At 35.9% G+C, this 19,042-nt stretch overlaps 1 protein-coding gene across 6 annotated transcripts in view; it reads left to right on the forward strand.

Moving 5' to 3' along the window:
* The window catches only part of Magi2 (membrane associated guanylate kinase, WW and PDZ domain containing 2), a 1,413,820-nt gene that overhangs the window by 908,996 nt on the left and 485,782 nt on the right, over positions 1–19,042 (forward strand). For all 6 annotated transcript variants that reach the window (XM_074064888.1, XM_074064889.1, XM_074064891.1 and 3 more), the window contains exon 4: positions 6,294–6,509. In XM_074064888.1, the coding sequence (XP_073920989.1) occupies positions 6,294–6,509 (216 nt within the window). The remainder of the gene's footprint in view (positions 1–6,293; positions 6,510–19,042) is intronic.

A 19,042-nucleotide genomic window follows, 5' to 3' on the forward strand; every position in this document is an offset into this window, starting at 1 on the left:
CATTTCATTCTTTTTAAAAAATATTTTTATTAGTTTATGATAGTTGTATAGGGGATTAGTTGTGATGTTTCCATATATACATGTGTCGTACAATGCTTTGGTCACCCTTTCCATTATTCTCCTTCTTCTCCTACTTCCCTTCTTAAAATGACTTCAACAGATTTCAATGTTCCATACTCATACATGTGTAGAAAGTACATCAACCTCTTTCATTTTTTCATGTCACATCTTTTTGGGAAAAAAAAGTATTCATGCTTAAGTACTTAGCTGAAGAATAAACTGAGTTCCTCAAACAGTTGTCACTTTGATTTCCAGGTGTAGATTAAAAAGTAAGACTATGTAAATTTATAGATTATCCAAATATGATAGAATTAAGTGGATAATTTAATAGATCAGTGTGTGTTCACAGTAAGTTAGTGGAATTTGACATTAAAGTTAAAAGAAAATGCTAATGTATAAATCATTCTTTATAAATATATCCAGTGAAAAATGATCTAGAAAAGCTTATTTTATTGCAGGCCCTCCCCCAAAGTGTGCACACACTTCTTTTTGGAAGGAGAGGGGAAAATCACCTAAAACACTCCTGCTTAATGACTTGGTAGCAAGATTGTCTTTCCTTTTTGAAACTGATCCATTTGTGCCAACTGTTGGTGGCTTTGGATGAAGTTTAGCATAAATTGTGGGCAGGCTGCAGACTGCATCATGCTTTTTCTTCCCCACTTATGAGGCAATATAGTATTTTGAAAAGAGATGAGGTTCATAAGTCAAACCAAATGTAGGTTTTCTACTTGCTTCATGTGTAATACTTCATGTGTAAACTTTTAATCTCTTGGGGCCTCTATATTCTTAACTCAGAGGCAGAATGATGTCCTCAGGTCACCATATCTTGAGCATCTTCTCTGATCTAGTCATACCACATATCCCTTCATTATCATTGACTTTTGTAACATGGCTGTGGTAAAATGTTTTTCTAATACACCTGTGATATAAGAACTTATATGTAAAATGCATATTATAGTGTCCAGCTCAGTAAACTGTGGCACTGGCGCTGGTAATAACAGTAGTTATAGCTGCTTTTTTATAAAGTTATTTATCTTTAAGACAGGTTCTCACTGTGTTTCTCAGCCTAATCTCATGCTCCTGGACTCAATCAAACCTCCTCCTCAGCTTCACAAGTACTGGGACTACAGGCGTGCACCACCACACCCAGTTTATAGCTGCTTTCAAGACTAGTCGTTTCTCAGGCCATGCTCCCTTTTAAATGAATCAATGTAAGGATATACAGATGAAGTGAGATTAGAGGACACAGGACACAAAGTCAAGTTTTTCTCACCAGTATCTCTGCCATTAAACATAAAATAATATTGTAGGGGTTTTATTTGTTTACTTCTTGAGAATCCAGATTTATTAAATCCTGGCACTGTGCATGAAGGCTCTTCATTCTTAGTAGGACAATATTTCCAAAATATGTTTCAACACAGTATGGTGTTTATTTTTCTGAAAACATGCTGATATGTTTCCTAAAAGGCACATTTTTTATCATTGCATATGGTTTGTACATACTTAATCAGTCACTTTCATGGCTTAGCTGGCTACTTGGCTGAATTGGTCTAGGTGTTCCTTATGCAACAGAATAAAAATCTTGGTTTAGAGTAATAGACTTCTCCATAAATTATATTTCTCAAGTGTAGTTACTGCATAGATTAATTCTGTGCCTCTTTCAAACACCTGTTTTTGCTAATGACAATTATCTTAACATCTTACCCAATGATTTATACACTTTAACATCTAAAATTTAATCTGATGTATTAATTTCATAAATCAAATTATAGGAAAAGATTGTTGCTATATAATTTATAGTCCCATCATACTGACAGTTCTAATTATTTTATAATGTACATTCAGTAGGATCTGTTCTTTAATGTTTATTTTAGCTTGTGCTGTGCATTTATTTCTTGTTAGTAAAAGGTTATTTAGTTTTCAGAGATTTAAAACTTAAAAGACAAATGAAGAAAAAACCCATTGAAGTATGATCTTTCTTAGTACTATGTACTGAGTGCCAGAATACTATGTAAAATATCATTCATCAAGATATGTAGAGATTATCTGTTTGTTTTAAATTGTGTCCATTAGATAAGAAGTATGTATTAAGAGCCCATAAAAAGCATAAAAATGTACCAAGAGTTTTGCTAGCTATTAGGAATGCTGAAATGTAATAATAGTTCATTGACTTGTAGGAACCAATTTGTCATTTTGTTGCTCAGAATTTGACAAGTATATATAAAAGTTTAGTTAATTTGAAATGCTCTAAGTAAAATTGAAAAGTAACTGTTAGCAAGTTGTACATCATCTAGTTTGCAAACTTCTGTAAAAAAAAAAGTACTCTACATATAAGAAGCACTTCACAAAGCAATCATTTTTCCCTGTGTTATTGTCACAATTCTGAGTATCCATGGAAATGTGCAGTAGCATTCAGGGCATTAATATTTGCTCCTTTCATGCCAGCATGCGGCTTCATTGTCATTCAAATCACTGCAACTTTACACTTTATAAAGATCTTCTCATACCTGCTGATTTCATCTTGATAACAGCCCAGGGAGGAGGACATGGAGACTGGATGTTTGTTGTTTTTGCCTGCCCAGCTTCCCAAGGCCCTTGGTATCTGGGAAGACCCCAGAAATACGATGGGAAGAGGTCTCCCCCTCTATATCAGTTAGGGTTCTCAAGAGGAACAGAACCAATAAAATATGTAAAATTATAAATGTAATTCATTAGTTTGGCTTACTTTGTTGGAGGCTAGATGGTCCCCAACATCTGCATGCTGGGAGACAGAACCTAGTAGCTGTTCAGTCCAAGAAGTTGAAAGCTTCAGAATAAGAGAGACCAAAATGCAGTCCCAGTACAAAGCTGAAGAGCTGGAAGATCCCTGGAGAATGGCTGGTGTGTGTCCACATTAAAATGCTGAAAAAGCTAGAATCTGATGTCTACAGCGATGGCAGCATCCACTGACACAATCTCTTAAGGAAAATGGAGTTGCACAGGTTGACTGGCTTCCTTCTCTTTCCACTTTTGTTCTGTCTGGACCCCCAGCCTATTAGACAGTGATGCCCACATTCAGGACCACCCGTCAATCATCTGTGGAAACAGCCTCACAGCCACACTCAGAAGTGTGCTTTAGTAATCTCATATATATTTCTCAGTTGACTGTGAAGGTTAATCATCACAACTTCCCTTTCCTGAAATCAAAAAAGGACAGACATCTTGTCTTCCACTTCCTTGCATCCCAAGCACTCATATGTGACTGAGGATCAGCCAGTAACAGGCCTGCCTGGGTGTGTCCCCTGACAATAAGCAAGTCAGAGCAGCTGAGGAGAATTTGGGATTCATATCTACAAAGGCAGTTTACATCTGGGCTGTGCCTTTTGGCAATGAAACCAGCTAGATCTTTTAGAGTCCAGGGTCAATGAAGAAAACCTAAAGTCCTGACTGAACTCTTTTGTTTCCACCATGTTCCCCAAGTTTTTTCAGCCTTTCTAGTTAAATAGCCATCTCATGTCTTCTCAGAACACCCTTGTCCAATTTTTTTTTTTAAGGTCCTTTTTTTTTTTTTCATTTTTCTTTTATTATTCATATGATGTGCATACAAGGCTTGGTTCATTTCTCCCCCCTGCCCCCACCCCCTCCCTTACCACCCACTCCGCCCCCTCCCTCTCTCCCCTCCTCAATACCCAGCAGAAACTATTTTGCCCTTATTTCTAATTTTGTTGTAGAGAGAGTATAAGCAATAATAGGAAGGAACAAGGGTTTTTGCTGGTTGAGATAAGGATAGCTATACAGGGCATTGACTCACATTGATTTCCTGTGCATGGGTGTTACCTTCTAGGTTAATTCTTTTTGATCTCACCTTTTCTCTAGTACCTGTTCCCCTTTTCCTATTGGCCTCAATTGCTTTAAGGTATCTGCTTTAGTTTCTCTGTGTTAAGGGCAACAAATGCTAGCTAGTTTTTTAGGTGTCTTACCTATCCTCACCCCTTCCTTGTGTGCTCTCGCTTTTATCATGTGCTCATAGTCCAATCCCCTTGTTGTGTTTGCCCTTGATCTAATGTCCACATATGAGGGAGAACATACGATTTTTGGTCTTTTGGGCCAGGCTAACCTCACTCAGAATGATGTTCTCCAATTCCATCCATTTACCAGCGAATGATAACATTACGCTCTTCTTCATGGCTGCATAAAATTCCATTGTGTATAGATACCACATTTTCTTAATCCATTCGTCAGTGCTGGGGCATCTTGGCTGTTTCCATAACTTGGCTATTGTGAATAGTGCCGCAATAAACATGGGTGTGCAGGTGCCTCTGGCGTAACCTGTGTCACAGTCTTTTGGATATATCCCCAAGAGTGGTATTGCTGGATCAAATGGTAGATCAATGTCCAGCTTTTTAAGTAGCCTCCAAATTTTTTTCCAGAGTGGTTGTACTAGTCTACATTCCCACCAACAGTGTAAGAGGGTTCCTTTTTCACCACATACTCACCAACACCTGTTGTTGGTGGTGTTGCTGATGATGGCTATTCTAACAGGGGTGAGGTGGAATCTTAGTGTGGTTTTAATTTGCATTTCCTTTATTGCTAGAGATGGTGAGCATTTTTTCATGTGTTTTTTGGCCATTTGAATTTCTTCTTTTGAGAAAGTTCTGTTTAGTTCACGTGCCCATTTCTTTATTGGTTCATTAGTTTTGGGAGAATTTAGTTTTTTAAGTTCCCTGTATATTCTGGTTATCAGTCCTTTGTCTGATGTATAGTTGGCAAATATTTTCTCCCACTCTGTGGGTGTTCTCTTCAGTTTAGAGACCATTTCTTTTGATGAACAGAAGCTTTTTAGTTTTATGAGGTCCCATTTATCTATGCTATCTCTTAGTTGCTGTGCTGCTGGGGTTTCATTGAAAAGTTCTTACCTATAGCTACTAACTCCAGAGTATTTCCTACTCTTTCTTGTATCAACTTAAGAATTTGGGGTCTGATATTAAGATCCTTGATCCATTTTGAGTTAATCTTCACCCTTGTCCAATTTAACTTTAGTGGAGTAGGTTTTGGTTGCTTACAACACAGAACAGAAGTGGTTATATAAATTATTGCTATTTCCCATTTATAGATAAAGGAATTGAGCCTCACTGGGGTTACGAACTTGTGTGTAGCCAGGTGAGAATTGTTTCTTTCACAGTACGCTTTCAGATACCTTCAATGATGTCTATGGAGAGTCAGATATGCTCCCTTCCTCCTGTTTGTCTCCTGGATTGCAGTACTTAATCTGTTTGATGTCATATTTGGTCCTCCACAACAGACCATTGAGTACCTTGTAAGACAAAGATTTCATCATAGGCATCTTTGTTCCTTATATAATCACTTGAAGCCCGGGCACATAGCACTAATATTTTATTTAATAAGCGAGCCCTTGAGTGTATAAATTACTCATGTAACAGACAACACCAACATGGGTTTGAAGTTGGTATAAAAAGTGTAAGATTGATTTAGAAAAAAACAAACTTTGTTCTTTACCAATCACAATTTTAGAATAGTTTAAATAAAGTGATTTGCCTTGAACATATAAAGGCAAACTTATACATGCATTTATTCCAAGCTTGTTATGTTTCAGGTCCTTATCACAGAGGTAAATAAAAACTAGGTTCCTCATTGAAGAAGACTCAGAGACTATTTGAGGATGGGGTCAAATGACTTGATGGCTTGGAAGATAGAGTTATGAGGAAAGAGCTGTGGTAATCTGAAGAATGAGGAGAGCAGCAGGCCCACTGTCAGAAGCCATGGGAACCACTACACTGGCTTAGAAATATAGTCACGGGCAGGACACTGCACAAACCAAGGACAAAGACCAGAGCACTCTGAAAGCTGGAGAAAAGTGCAATGTGCTGTCTTTCCAGAATAGTATGAGAGTAAAATAAATTACCTGTGCTCTTAACATAATTATTTTTAAAGGCCTTACTTAACTTATTATAAAAATCATTTTGAATAATTTTGAAATTATCTACACAATTTGGGAGTAATGTATAAGGATATATTTTGATTCAAAGATGATAATGAAGATAGATTTGTGTTTTTAAGCATTAAAGATCAATACAACAGAAATAACAAAGATATATATATATAACTATATATTTGTGTGTATGTCTATATGTATAAAATGGAATTAATAGTATTGACATAATTTCCATTCAGTAAAAATTGATGCACACAGTAGAAGAAAGATTTAACTGCAGATGTTTTGCTATCATTTACAGACAATTACTACGGTACCCCAAAGCCTCCTGCTGAACCAGCACCATTATTATTAAATGTAACAGACCAGATACTTCCAGGAGCCACTCCAAGTGCTGAAGGAAAACGAAAGAGAAATAAATCAGTGAGCAACATGGAGAAAGCAAGTATAGAGCCTCCTGAGGAGGAAGAAGAAGAGAGGCCTGTGGTCAATGGAAATGGAGTAGTAGCAACCCCAGGTTAGTCATTTACATTCTTTATAGGATCATTAGTTTGTTGTTTTAGATGTGCATCTATATTGTACATCTGTGTGTTCAGATTTAAATGTATTACAATTAGCCTCAGAGAGAGAAGATTATGATATTAAATGTAAAAGACATGATTCCTGTATCCAATTTATTAGTTCCAATTTTGGCATAGTCATTTAGCATCTGTAACTTTTTTTCACTTGTACAATATTAAAGGCAATATAATAAATGGCTTATACCTCTTAGAAGATTTTGCAAGTTTTGAGTATGACTGGTAAAGTTTTAAGGTTTTTTTAATTACTATCAAAGAATATCTATTCTTGGAATTCTGGCAATGGATTTGTTTTTTTCTTATGCTGTTTACTAAGACAGTACCAAAACAGTTTTTTGTAATCATACTCATAATTAAATGTTACCCAAACAAACAAACATGTATACATTGTTTGGGCCACCACAACCCCCCCACCCTCCCCACCGCCCCACCCCCATCAACTTCCGGGCAAAACATTTTCCACCCTCTTGTTCTCCGATTTTGTTGAAGAGAAAACAAATAAGATAATAAGAAAGACATAGCATTTTTGCTAGTTTGAGATGAAGATAGCTATACGGAGAGATTCCTAGCATTGCTTCCATGCACTTGTATTTTTTTCTTTTATTATTCATATGTGCATACAAGGCTTGGGTCATTTCTCCCCCCTGCCCCCACCCCCTCCCTTACCACCCACTCTGTCCCCTCCCTCTCCCCCCCACCCCCTCAATACCCAGCAGAAACTATTTTGCCCTTATTTCTAATTTTGGTGTAGAGAGAGTATAAGCCATAATAGGAAGGAACAAGAGTTTTTGCTGGTTGAGATAAGGATAGCTATACAGGGCATTGACTCACATTGATTTCCTGTGCGTGGGTGTTACCTTCTAGGTTAATTCTTTTTGATCTCACCTTTTCTCTAGTTCCTGGTCCCCTTCTCCTATTGGCCTCAGTTGCTTTTAAGGTATCTGCTTTATTTCTCTGCGTTAAGGGCAACAAATGCTAGCTAATTTTTTAGGTGTCTTACCTATCCTTACCCCTCCCTTGTGTTCTCTCGCTTTTATCATGTGCTCAAAGTCCAATACCGTTGTTGTGTCTGCCCTTGATCTAATGTCCACATATGAGGGAGAACATACGATTTTTGGTCTTTTGGGCCAGGCTAACCTCACTCAGAATGATGTTCTCCAATTCCATCCATTTACCAGCGAATGATAACATTACGCTCTTCTTCATGGCTGCATAAAATTCCATTGTGTATAGATACCACATTTTCTTAATCCATTCGTCAGTGCTGGGGCATCTTGGCTGTTTCCATAACTTGGCTATTGTGAATAGTGCCGCAATAAACATGGGTGTGCAGGTGCCTCTGGAGTAACCTGTGTCACAGTCTTTTGGGTATATCCCCAAGAGTGGTATTGCTGGATCAAATGGTAGATCAATGTCTAGCTTTTTAAGTTGCCTCCAGATTTTTTTCCAGAGTAGTTGTACTAGTTTACATTCCCACCAACAGTGTAAGAGGGTTCCTTTTTCCCTGCATCCTCGCCAACACCTGTTGTTCATGGTGTTGCTGATGATGGCTATTCTAACAGGGGTGAGGTGGAATCTTAGTGTGGTTTTAATTTGCATTTCCTTTATTGCTAGAGATGGTGAGCATTTTTTCATGTGTTTTTTGGCCATTTGAATTTCTTCTTTTGAGAAAGTTCTGTTTAGTTCACGTGCCCATTTCTTTATTGGTTCATTACTTTTGGGAGAATTTAGTTTTTTAAGTTCCCTATATATTCTGGTTATCAGTCCTTTGTCTGATGTGTGGTTGGCAAATATTTTCTCCCACTCTGTGGGTGTTCTCTTCAGTTTAGAGACCATTTCTTTTGATGAACAGAAGCTTTTTAGTTTTATGAGGTCCCATTTATCTATGCTATCTCTTAGTTGCTGTGCTGCTGGTGTTTCGTTGAGAAAGTTCTTACCTATACCTACTAACTCCAGAGTATTTCCTACTCTTTCCTGTATCAACTTTAGAGTTTGTGGTCTGATATTAAGATCCTTGATCCATTTTGAGTTAATCTTGGTATAGGGTGATATACATGGATCTAGTTTCAGTTTTTTGCAGACTGCTAACCAGTTTTCCCAGCAGTTTTTGTTGAAGAGGCTGCTATTTCTCCATCGTATATTTTTATCTCCTTTGTCAAAGACAAGTTGGTTATAGTTGTGTGGCTTCATATCTGGTCCTCTATTCTGTTCCACTGGTCTTCATGTCTGTTTTTGCATGCACTTGTATTTTGCAACCCACATCGATTCATCTCTACCAGACCTCTTCACTACTTCCCAGTCACCTTCCCATAGTGGCCTCTGTCAATTTAAGATTACTATAGTCATTCCTCTACAGTGAGCACATCAACCACATTCAAGTTTTAGATTTCCTTCCCTTTTCCTATTCTTCCCATGCACGTTCTCCCCTTAGTGTGTGACCCATGTACAATATTTCAGCATTTGTTTCCAGTCTATAATCCACATATAAGGGAGAACATGAAATTTTTGGCCTTTTGAGCGATCTTAACTTAGCTTAAGATGATGTTCTCTAGTTCTGTTCATTTATTTGCATATGATAAAATTTCATTCTTCTTTGTGGCTGAGAAAAATTCCACTGTGTATCAATACAACATTTTCTTAATCCATTCTTTGGCAGTGGGGCATCTTGGTTGTTTCCATAGCTTAGCTATTATGAATAGTGCTGCAGTAAACATGGGTGTACAGGTACTTTTCTAATAACTTGAGTCACATTCCTTCATGTATATCCCTAGCAGTGGTATTGCTATATCATAGGCAGATCTATGTTTAGTTTTTTAAGGAGCTTCCATATTGTTTTCCAAAGTAGTTGTACTAGTTTTCATTCCCACCAGCAGTGTTTGAGGGTTCTTATTTTCCCACATCCTCGCCATTTGTTGTTGTTGGTGTTCTTGATGATAGCTATTCTGACAGGTGTGAGGTGGAATCTTAGTGTGGTTTTGATTTGCATTTCCATTATGGCCAGGGATGGTAAGCATGTTTTCATGTTTTTTGGCCATTTGTATTTTTTCTTTTGAGAAAGTTCTGCTTAGTTCAGTTGTCTACTTCTTTATTGGTTCATTGATTTTTGGGGAGTTTAATTTTTTGAGCTCCCTGTATATTCTGGTTATCAGTCCTTTGTCTCATGTGTAGCTAGCAAATATTTTCTCTCACTCTGTGGGTAATCTCTTCAATTTAGAGACCATTTCTTTTAGTGGCATTGAAAATCTAAGAGCTACACTAATGCAAGCACACACACCATGAGTATACATAATTCATATTTGCTGCTATTACTTTGAAGTCTGTATTTTAATTTTCACTGTGCTGCTTCTCTACTCTCATAGTATTTGAGTTTTCATGCTCAGTTATTTTTTTCAAAGAAAAGCTTCATAAGCTTACCTTTTATCTTCCTTTTTCAAAGTACCTGTAAAAAATGTTCTTCACTGAACATAAGGAGACCAGGTCTAATCTGTGTTTAGCGAGGAATAAAATCTTAAAGGTTGGTTTAATCTTGATTACTTGGAAGACAACCTCCTCCATTAGCAGACCTGGTAAGCACATGTTCTCTCATGTTAGCAATCATTGATTTCTACATGTAAATCCTAAAAATCACTATAAGTAATATAACTTGTCTACTATACACACTCAAGCAATTGAACACCTTCCTCTTTTTTGATTCAGAAGTATTTGTGTCAGAATATTTGCTTTTCATGATATAACTGATATTAACTTAAATTGATAGTATATAGTTTTCTCAGTTGATCTTTAATGTTGAGAAGCAAACTTCTCAGCAGACTTAAAGAGATAACCACAAAAGAAGCTGAAGGTGGTTTCAGAGAACAGTTACAGAATTTCTTGCTAGTTAATATCTTATGGTTAAAAATATATATAAACTATAAAGCCTTGGCTAAGCCTGGATCATTGATTTATTTTTCATTTTTCATTTGCACTGGGAAACTAAAATGAAAATGTGCTTGGACCACAGATTCTTAAACTAGAAACTTATTTAGTAAAATTTATTTAATTAATTAGAAATTTATTTAATAAGGAATCCAAAAAGCATTATTCCTTCCTTTTATGACCAGGAGGTTTTCATGGGCCCCAAAGAAAATGAACTGAATGGAACTATTTTGGGCAGCCCTTCACTATTTCTGGACCCCTTAGCCTGAGGATGGTGGAGAACAACTGGTCAGTCAATGGATGCCATTTGATAGTGGCTGTGTAACTATGACTGGGCACATGGACCTTGTATTGTCTTTCTTTTCTGTGTGGGAGACAAGAGATATAGGAACACCCAGTGTTCAAAGATGGGTAGAACCCATCTTTGAAACCCATCATTTGAAAGTGAGTCCGTCATCCCTTGTTGGAAATCTTTTGGCAGCCCCAGTCCTTGCAATGTCTGTTTTTCTTTATGTTTATACAATAGAGGTACTTTGACTGCCTCTTATATATTTCCCAACAATTCACCTTTTGAACTTCAGTACATATTTTTTTCATCACAGTCAGGTTCTTGCTTTTGTCTTCTTCCCACGCATATTCACGAGCTACAGATTTCAAAGTGAGAAAAATTATTGCTTATATTTCAGTAAACATTGCCTTATATTAACTAACAACTTTCTAATAATAATATCAGACCCTAATTCTGAGCATTAATATTGTAATCAATGAAGCACATTTGGAGAGTGAGAAAAGCTTATTGAGATAACCTCATTCCATTACAAAAGAATACTGATAGTGATAGTAATAAATAAGGAAATGATAAAATTCTTTTGGATGCTTACCATGTGCTAGGAATTACCTGACATACTTGTCACTTACCTTATGCATAAGGAACTATTTCTCTCAAGACTTTAGTAAACTTTGTGTCCACTGGTTAAAACCACCTAACATTTGATTAGAGCATCTCTGTTAGCTTTGCTTCTTATTGGCGCCTGACATAAGTTCTTTTCTCATATATACTACACACTCAAAACATTTTCACCTGTCTCATCAGGCCATTGCTACATTTGAATCTTCTTAATAGCCAGTGAAATTTTGTATATATTCCCTAGGAAGTACTTATTGACCCCCATGATGGAAAGTTGAAACTGACCATCTCTGAATTACTGTTATGTACAGTTTTCATTCATTTGAAAGTATTATTTAGACTGGAACTTGTAAGTAACTTTTTGTCACATGCATGTCTGGCACCCCCATAGACATTGGTTTAAAGATAGAATCTGTAAGGTGATGTAAGGGTATAACACCCTTGCACGCATTAGATCAAACACAACTGCCATGAATCTAGTGAGAGACGAATATGGCATACAATGAAGAAAGACCATATTCACTAGGCTGCAGAATTGTCATTTACAAGGACTGCTTTAACTTTTCTGCATACTTGTCTCAGGGATTGAATGTATGTTAGTCAGCTTTATCATGACCAAATACATGAGAAAACCAACTTAAAGTGAGGAAAGATTTTGGCTCATAGTTTCAGAAATTTAAGTCCATTATGGTGTAAGCTTGGTAGCCAGGAAGGAGAGAGAGAGAGAGAGAGAATCTGTGCTATTAGGCTTTCTTCTTTTTCTCCTTTTATTCCCTCCAAGCTCCAGCCTATGGTGATGGTGTGCCCAGATTCCTTGCAGGTCTTTTTAGGTAATCCTCTCTGGAAATGCTCTCACAGACACACCCATCAGTGTGCTTTACTAATCAAGGTGCTTCTCAATTCAATCAAGTTGACAACCAAGATCAACCATCACAGTATATATTTTTAAATATTTCAAGTATTTAATAAATCTTTACATTTTAGTCAGTTGCAACTAACTTCTAGAAAATGTCAAATTTGTACTGTATGAACATGATTTGGTTCTTTCTTTCTCATTTTATATTATTGTCTTCAACATAAAGCATTTCGCAAGTTTGATCTTGCCTTTTTTGACAGTTATATAACTAAAGAAAAGTATGCAAAAATATATTTTAAAAATATATTCTTAGTGATGAGCACAGTCCAATCTAACTTTGAAAATACCAGAACAGATAGATGGCTAATAAAGAGATGGTAGAATTTTTTCAAATTGGATTCTTCTTCAGAAAAGCAAAGTCCTGTAAACCATAATAATTAGATGATGCTTTCTTGGACTTCTTTTATTTCCTGAGCTATCTACTAAGCTTTACCAGAAAGTCATTCACTATTATCTTGTAGCTTTACCTCATCAGCCATTTATTAGTAATGTAAAGAATTAGAAATGCACATATATTTTAAAGCAGTTAGGTTTCTCTGTTAATCACACACACACACACACACACACACACACACACACACACACAATGCCAGGGGGAACAGGGCCTGTAAGAGCTACCTTCACCAACAAAGGGAATACAGTCTGTGGACACAGAGCTGCCTTCTCCAGGGCCCCAAGCCTGCAATTAGTGCAAATGAACTGCATCTCCCAGAGAGCAAACAGAGTGTCCCTTATGTGATCCCCGACTGTCCTCGACAGTGATCTCAGTTCACCATTAGGGACCCACATCCAGGTCCTGTGCTGCTTGGCACACTGACTGTGCGCGCACCATCAGTCCTGGTTCTGTGAATGAGATCTTGTCACTGTCAGAAGAATTATGTCCTCCGTAGTGAATCTCGCTGTTTTCCTGTGGATAATGCCCCACTCTGAAACTGCCCAATGCCTATTCTCTGCTTATTTTTGTGTGAGTTCACAGAGGCTACGATTTGTGTATCTACTCAGATATTTCCCTTTTCTGTTTTTCAGATTTTGTTTGTTTTTTCTTTTGGAGGAGATTTAGTTTTATGAACCTGTTCTCAAATGCTGCACTAGGTTTTATCTCTCCATTATTTGGGGAAAAAATTCTACAGCTATTTTAAACTAACCTTTTAAAATTACATTCCATTTATACATAAAGGATATTCCATCTTTTGTTAAAAAGGATTACTTGAAAGTAAAAAGTGCCTTAATGTAAAATGCTCTGGGTATCTAAATGTGATTACAAAGTGATTACAAAGATGACCACTTTAGAGTTTCTGGTTATGAACTATAGTAGTAATTGCAGATGCATCATAAAAATGTGAAATCATGATGACCTTTCGGAAGTGTCAGTTTAAATCAAAGCAGACTTACTTTTTAACCAGATTGAACCTGATGCCTTTATGGAAACCTCTTCTAGTCGTCACGGGGTTCAACATCTTCAGGAGCATGCACTCAGCCTCTATGCAGAGCCCTTTTCACTTCTGTGAAATGCACCATGAGTGCATTTCTCATTCTGTGAATGAGAGCCTGTCACTGGAATTTGTGTATCAGAGAGATTAGATACATGAATGAGGAATGTGGACAAGAATGCCGAGGGAAAAACCTCAGGTTTGTGCAGCATTTAGAGAAATGTTGATCTGTCTTTTTGTCTCCAGGATTTCTTGGAGCCTAAGCTGTTCTCCAAATCATAATCATGTATTTGTTCTCAGTCTGATTTTCACCTGTTTCTCTTTGTTTCATATCATATTTCTCTTCAGAGAAGTGACTATGACTCTTAATATGAAATTCCACTCTCTGTTTCAAAGATGGTTCTAGTTATTTCTAGCTAACAGCTGGCCTTTCTCTCTGGAGAGAGGTCTCTGAATAAGGTCTCTCTGAGTACCTGCTCCTTCTATATAGCTCCATCATTTGGAAGAGCACACTACCTTTTCTTACCAGTTGACTTATTGCTCTCATTAAAAAATACCTAGACTCCGTTTGACCCCAAAGAACAGCACTTACATGATCAAGATGAAGATTAAATGAAAAGTCTTTCTTCTTTTGTCTTCCAACTCTGAAAATTCAGAAAGTACCACTATGTTTCATACAGTACTGCTCTCCTGATTTTTATCTCAGAGTTTTGAAAGCAAGCTCTAAGATACATGTGTATGTCCTTGTTTTATTTCATATCTTGCTATGATTTTAAAATATCTTCAGTATGCGTATCAGTTTCTCTCACCTCAAAGTTCATTGAAGTTTTAGGCGAACTTGTTCTTGTATGATAAATATCTTTAAAATTAATCACATTGTGAAAATCATAAAGCCCATACCATTTCAGAGTTCTGATGGTTACTATTGCCATGACTCCAGTTTACTTTTGTTAAAGTGTTAAAATTAAATATTGTAGAAAGAAAAAACATATTAATTAAGGCAACTCTTCTTTTCTGTTAATGGAAAATTTCCTCTACTAATCTTCTCTAGGGATTCTTTTCTGTTTAGTTTTTTTATAACTCAGGAAATATTTTTATTGTCATCTTCCAATCATACACTGCTACCTTTCTATTTTCATAATTTTCCTTATCATTCTTCCAGTGTTTCACATAGTTTGTAACTAATTCTGGATGTTAGATAAGGATGAAATATAGTTTTGAGGCATTGAGTATGCTTTCTTAGTAATTTACATTTCCCTGGCTAATTACTGGAATAGATGAGATTCAATTTGCTTATAAATGATAAAAGTCATTTCTTCTCAGAAGTGGAAATTTCTGCTTCTTCAATTGTTGTATTATTTCAATAACTACTGTACTAACTTCCCTTAATTATAATATTTTATTTTAGACTTCAGTTTCCTTCTTGGCCTCAAATGATAAAGGGAAATATTTGTTAGCATCTTAAAAGATATATATGTATATATATTTATACATATGCTGCAGTGTTTAAGGGCCATACTACATTATCATGTATCTTAAAATTAAGAATTTATACTGAACTTTTTCAAAACTTAGAACCTCTTATAGAGCACTAAAAAGTCCAAAACCATGAAGTAAAAATTAGTAATCAACGTGCATAGGCAAATTTCTGAAGGACCAGAAAAAGTAACCATCTTTGCTAACTGGATTGCTGGAGCACTGAGAGTAACAGCAGGAGGCAAACCTGCTTTGAACTCTGAATCCCTTTTGTACTTGGATTTTGTATCATTTGCATGTTTAATACATCAAAAAAAGCAAATTTTAAAAGATGATGAGCAAAAATTCACTAATCACCAATGTGCAAAACCTTTGGCACTCATAATTCCACTTCTCATTTGAGAAGGTTAAGGAAAAGTAAGAAAAATAGATAAAAGCACTCTTGAGTAATCTACAATTCTGACTTCTTAGGGTTAACTGGTTAAATAGACTTGCAGGTGACCACTATGCAACTACTTCTTTTCTAAAGACAGAGTGTCCTCCACTTCTCACAACAAGATATAATATACCACATGGTCATGATAAAAAAATCAATTATATAATATTATAAACATTAAATTATATTATAAATATAAATAATCATAATTTCTCATTAAAAATCAATTACAGTGATAGTTTTATCTTGTTCAACTATCAATACTGAAATGTTAACTCATTTCTGAGAGCCTATGATTTAAATTAAACTCTTTAGCATCCATCAGTGAAGTGAAAAGTCTTCCCACCACAACACAAAACAAACCCTTGGTTCATGTAATGAAAGTAAATTTTGATGGACTTGTTAGGTATGCAAGAAACTGGACAAATGTTCCAGCCCTACCATAACCAGCACTGTGACCAATACCACAAAGGAGTAGAAACCAGAGTGGGTAGCAAACAGTTGCAAGAAAATTAAAACTCAAGGTTGTCCCAAAGGCATATGAGCAGACTAAGCCATGGGCTAAAATAAAACTAGGGAGCTGTGCCTGTGAATTTGCTTCAAATAAGTACCATTAAAGGTACCAAAGTGATGCCAAGTTCATAGCTCAGTAGCAGCCCCTGGTGCCCAACAAGAGCAAATATAAAACTAAAGAGAAAATAAATAGAGAATGTGGGGAAAAATGAAAGTTGTCTGAGAATGTTTTTCTCTTTTAAATTACTTAACCCTATTGCATATCTCAAATGGGGAGGAAAAACTCAATTTATGTAAACAACTTTTAAAAGATGAAAGGCTGCCTTTCTATGTATCCTTTTTTAGCACTTCATTATCTTTTGGAAATACCCAATATCAATAAAATCCTAGGACATTGATCACACTTCTTGTTTCTGTAGGCAGAAATTAGTGGATTGCTTGGGTGTTTACTCAATTTACTTAAGAGTTCTAGGAAGTAGAACTCAATGGTAATGATATACAACAGTTACTAAACACTACTATGTTCTAGTAGTTTACTTTCTAAGCACTTTATATACACATCAGTCTAACTGTTAGATTGGGAATGTTAAAGTCTCTATCACTAAGTTAAGAAAACCAAGGCATGTTCAGAGTGATTTAACAACTTGCTGAGTGAGCATCACACTATAAAGGATAGACTCAAACCCAGGTGGTAGGTCCAACACTCGTCTTAGCAATTATGTTCTACTGCTTCTTGTGGAGAGTGTTGCTGTCTGAGAATTATTAAAGAAAACAAAATGTTTTTAAATCTCAAATATTCTTTTTTATTATTCTTGTGCTGGGGGTACCTTGTGACAGTTACAAAAGTTCTTACAATATATCATGGTTGAATTCATCTCTATCATTCTTTATCTCCCTTCTCCCCATTCCTGAAATAGTTTCAACAGGTTTCATTTTATTCTCTTTTATTATCAACCACAAATATATTCCTCAATCTTCTTTTCTTTTAGTTCAATCTTCTTCATCCATATTTACTTCCTAAGATATAATGTGAAGACAAAAGTAAAAAATTACTGGGTTTATTAAAAATTGGTCACATTACCATTAGAAATTCAAAGCACAGAGCTCTTTCACAGAGTAAAATAATTTTGGAAATTCAAATTGTGTAACAGTTCAAAGAAATAAAATCAACAAATTCCTATGTAGCCTATAAACAAATCCTTCATTTTTCTCCCTCATTTCAAAGTGTGACAGTTGCAGAAAACTTTACATTAACTATGGACTTAGAACATGTCAAATTAAAATATGGATAATATATAAAATAGGTATTCTTCTTCTTGAAACCTATTTGTTTCTGGTTATTCTTTAACAAAACTGGGTGGGGCATTTAGAACCATTAAATTATGATTTATCCCTTGCTCATTCCCAAGATAACTGCTAGAGAAATGGCAGTAAGCAAATGGAATAGCTGTTGTGCGTTTTTTTGTAATATCAAATCCTTAGACTTGACCAGGGCTATAAAATTTATAAGGACCGAACTGAATGCAGATGTGTAAAGATTTTACTCTTTCCCAGGTAAATGGCTTTTGTCCCTGAGCTGCATACAAATCTCTGAGCTCTTCTGAATTTCTCCTGGAAAAAGGTGAATCATATTTACTGAATCCAACAAAGCACTTGGAGAAGAAATATGAAAAGAATCATATTTCTTAATTCCTCACAACAGTAAAAGTGTAGTAAAATATGGTTTTATAGGTCATTGTTTATAAAACTTTATGTTCTAAATGTCTGTTTTGTGCTTCAATGGGTCTATGGAAATTCTAGGAAATTTAAATCCTGGTCACAGGAAGATTTTTCATCATTACTATTCTTTAAAATAGGTGTTCCTTCTTTATTGAAATATTCCTTGTTTCTAAAAAAAAAAAATCCATGCTCTAGTTTGCAAGATATCTAAGTGACATAAAAATGCAGTGAGAAATGCTCAAAAAATGGCTGTGTTTGATAAAAATCTGTTCACTTCAGCAGTGAGCAACTTAAGGAGAAATTGTGGTTTACATATCCCCAAAAAGGTAATTTTTAGATGTAACAATAAAATCATGCTGAGAAATCAGTTTTAGAAGTCAAAAAGTACAATTTTACTTGGCCACCTTCTGAATAAGAAATAGCCTCACACTGGTATAAAAGCAAAACACGCATGGTTGATTTGATTCCTTCTCCTTAGTCAGAATTCAAATAGTTCAGGGATTCTCAAACCACAGACCTGACATGTATCTGATGTGTGTGGGGACATACTGTGGCATCTATTTCTAATCTAAACTCCATGGGGCTGGAGGTGCTAGGAAGAATGGTGGGCACAAGCAACCTTGCTTGCATGTAAGATCTCGTTCTCTCTATTTTAGAAAGTCTGTTCTTAATGGATATAAGTATACAATAACCAATATATTTGATTTTTTAAAACTTCATTTGGAAAAAGACATTATCATATTATTCAAATGCAGCTGTTAACATCTATAGTCCCTATTAAGCAAGGTAACAAATGTGGTATAGCATGAAACAGTAATTTTCAATTCCAGAGATGGTAAGTATTGGTTCAATGAATTGTAGAGTGCATTCATCAATTTTATTCAATTGTGTCCTGCTAAAATTCCTATGTTGAAGAAAGAATTCCCTTGGTTCTCAGAATGTGACTATTTGGAAATAGTTTTATAGTAGATGTATATAATTAAGGTGAGGTCATACTAGAGTACAGTGTGTCCCAGATCCCATGTAATTGATGTCCTTACTAAGGAGAGAAATTGGGTCCCAGACACAGGGATAATTCCATGTGAAGACTGAAGTTACGGTGCCATAAGCCAAGGAACTAGCAGAAGTGAAGCAAAGCTTAAAACAGATCCTTTGCTAGT

This window comes from Castor canadensis, chromosome 2 (assembly GCF_047511655.1).
Source record: "Castor canadensis chromosome 2, mCasCan1.hap1v2, whole genome shotgun sequence".
NCBI lineage: Eukaryota > Metazoa > Chordata > Mammalia > Rodentia > Castoridae > Castor > Castor canadensis.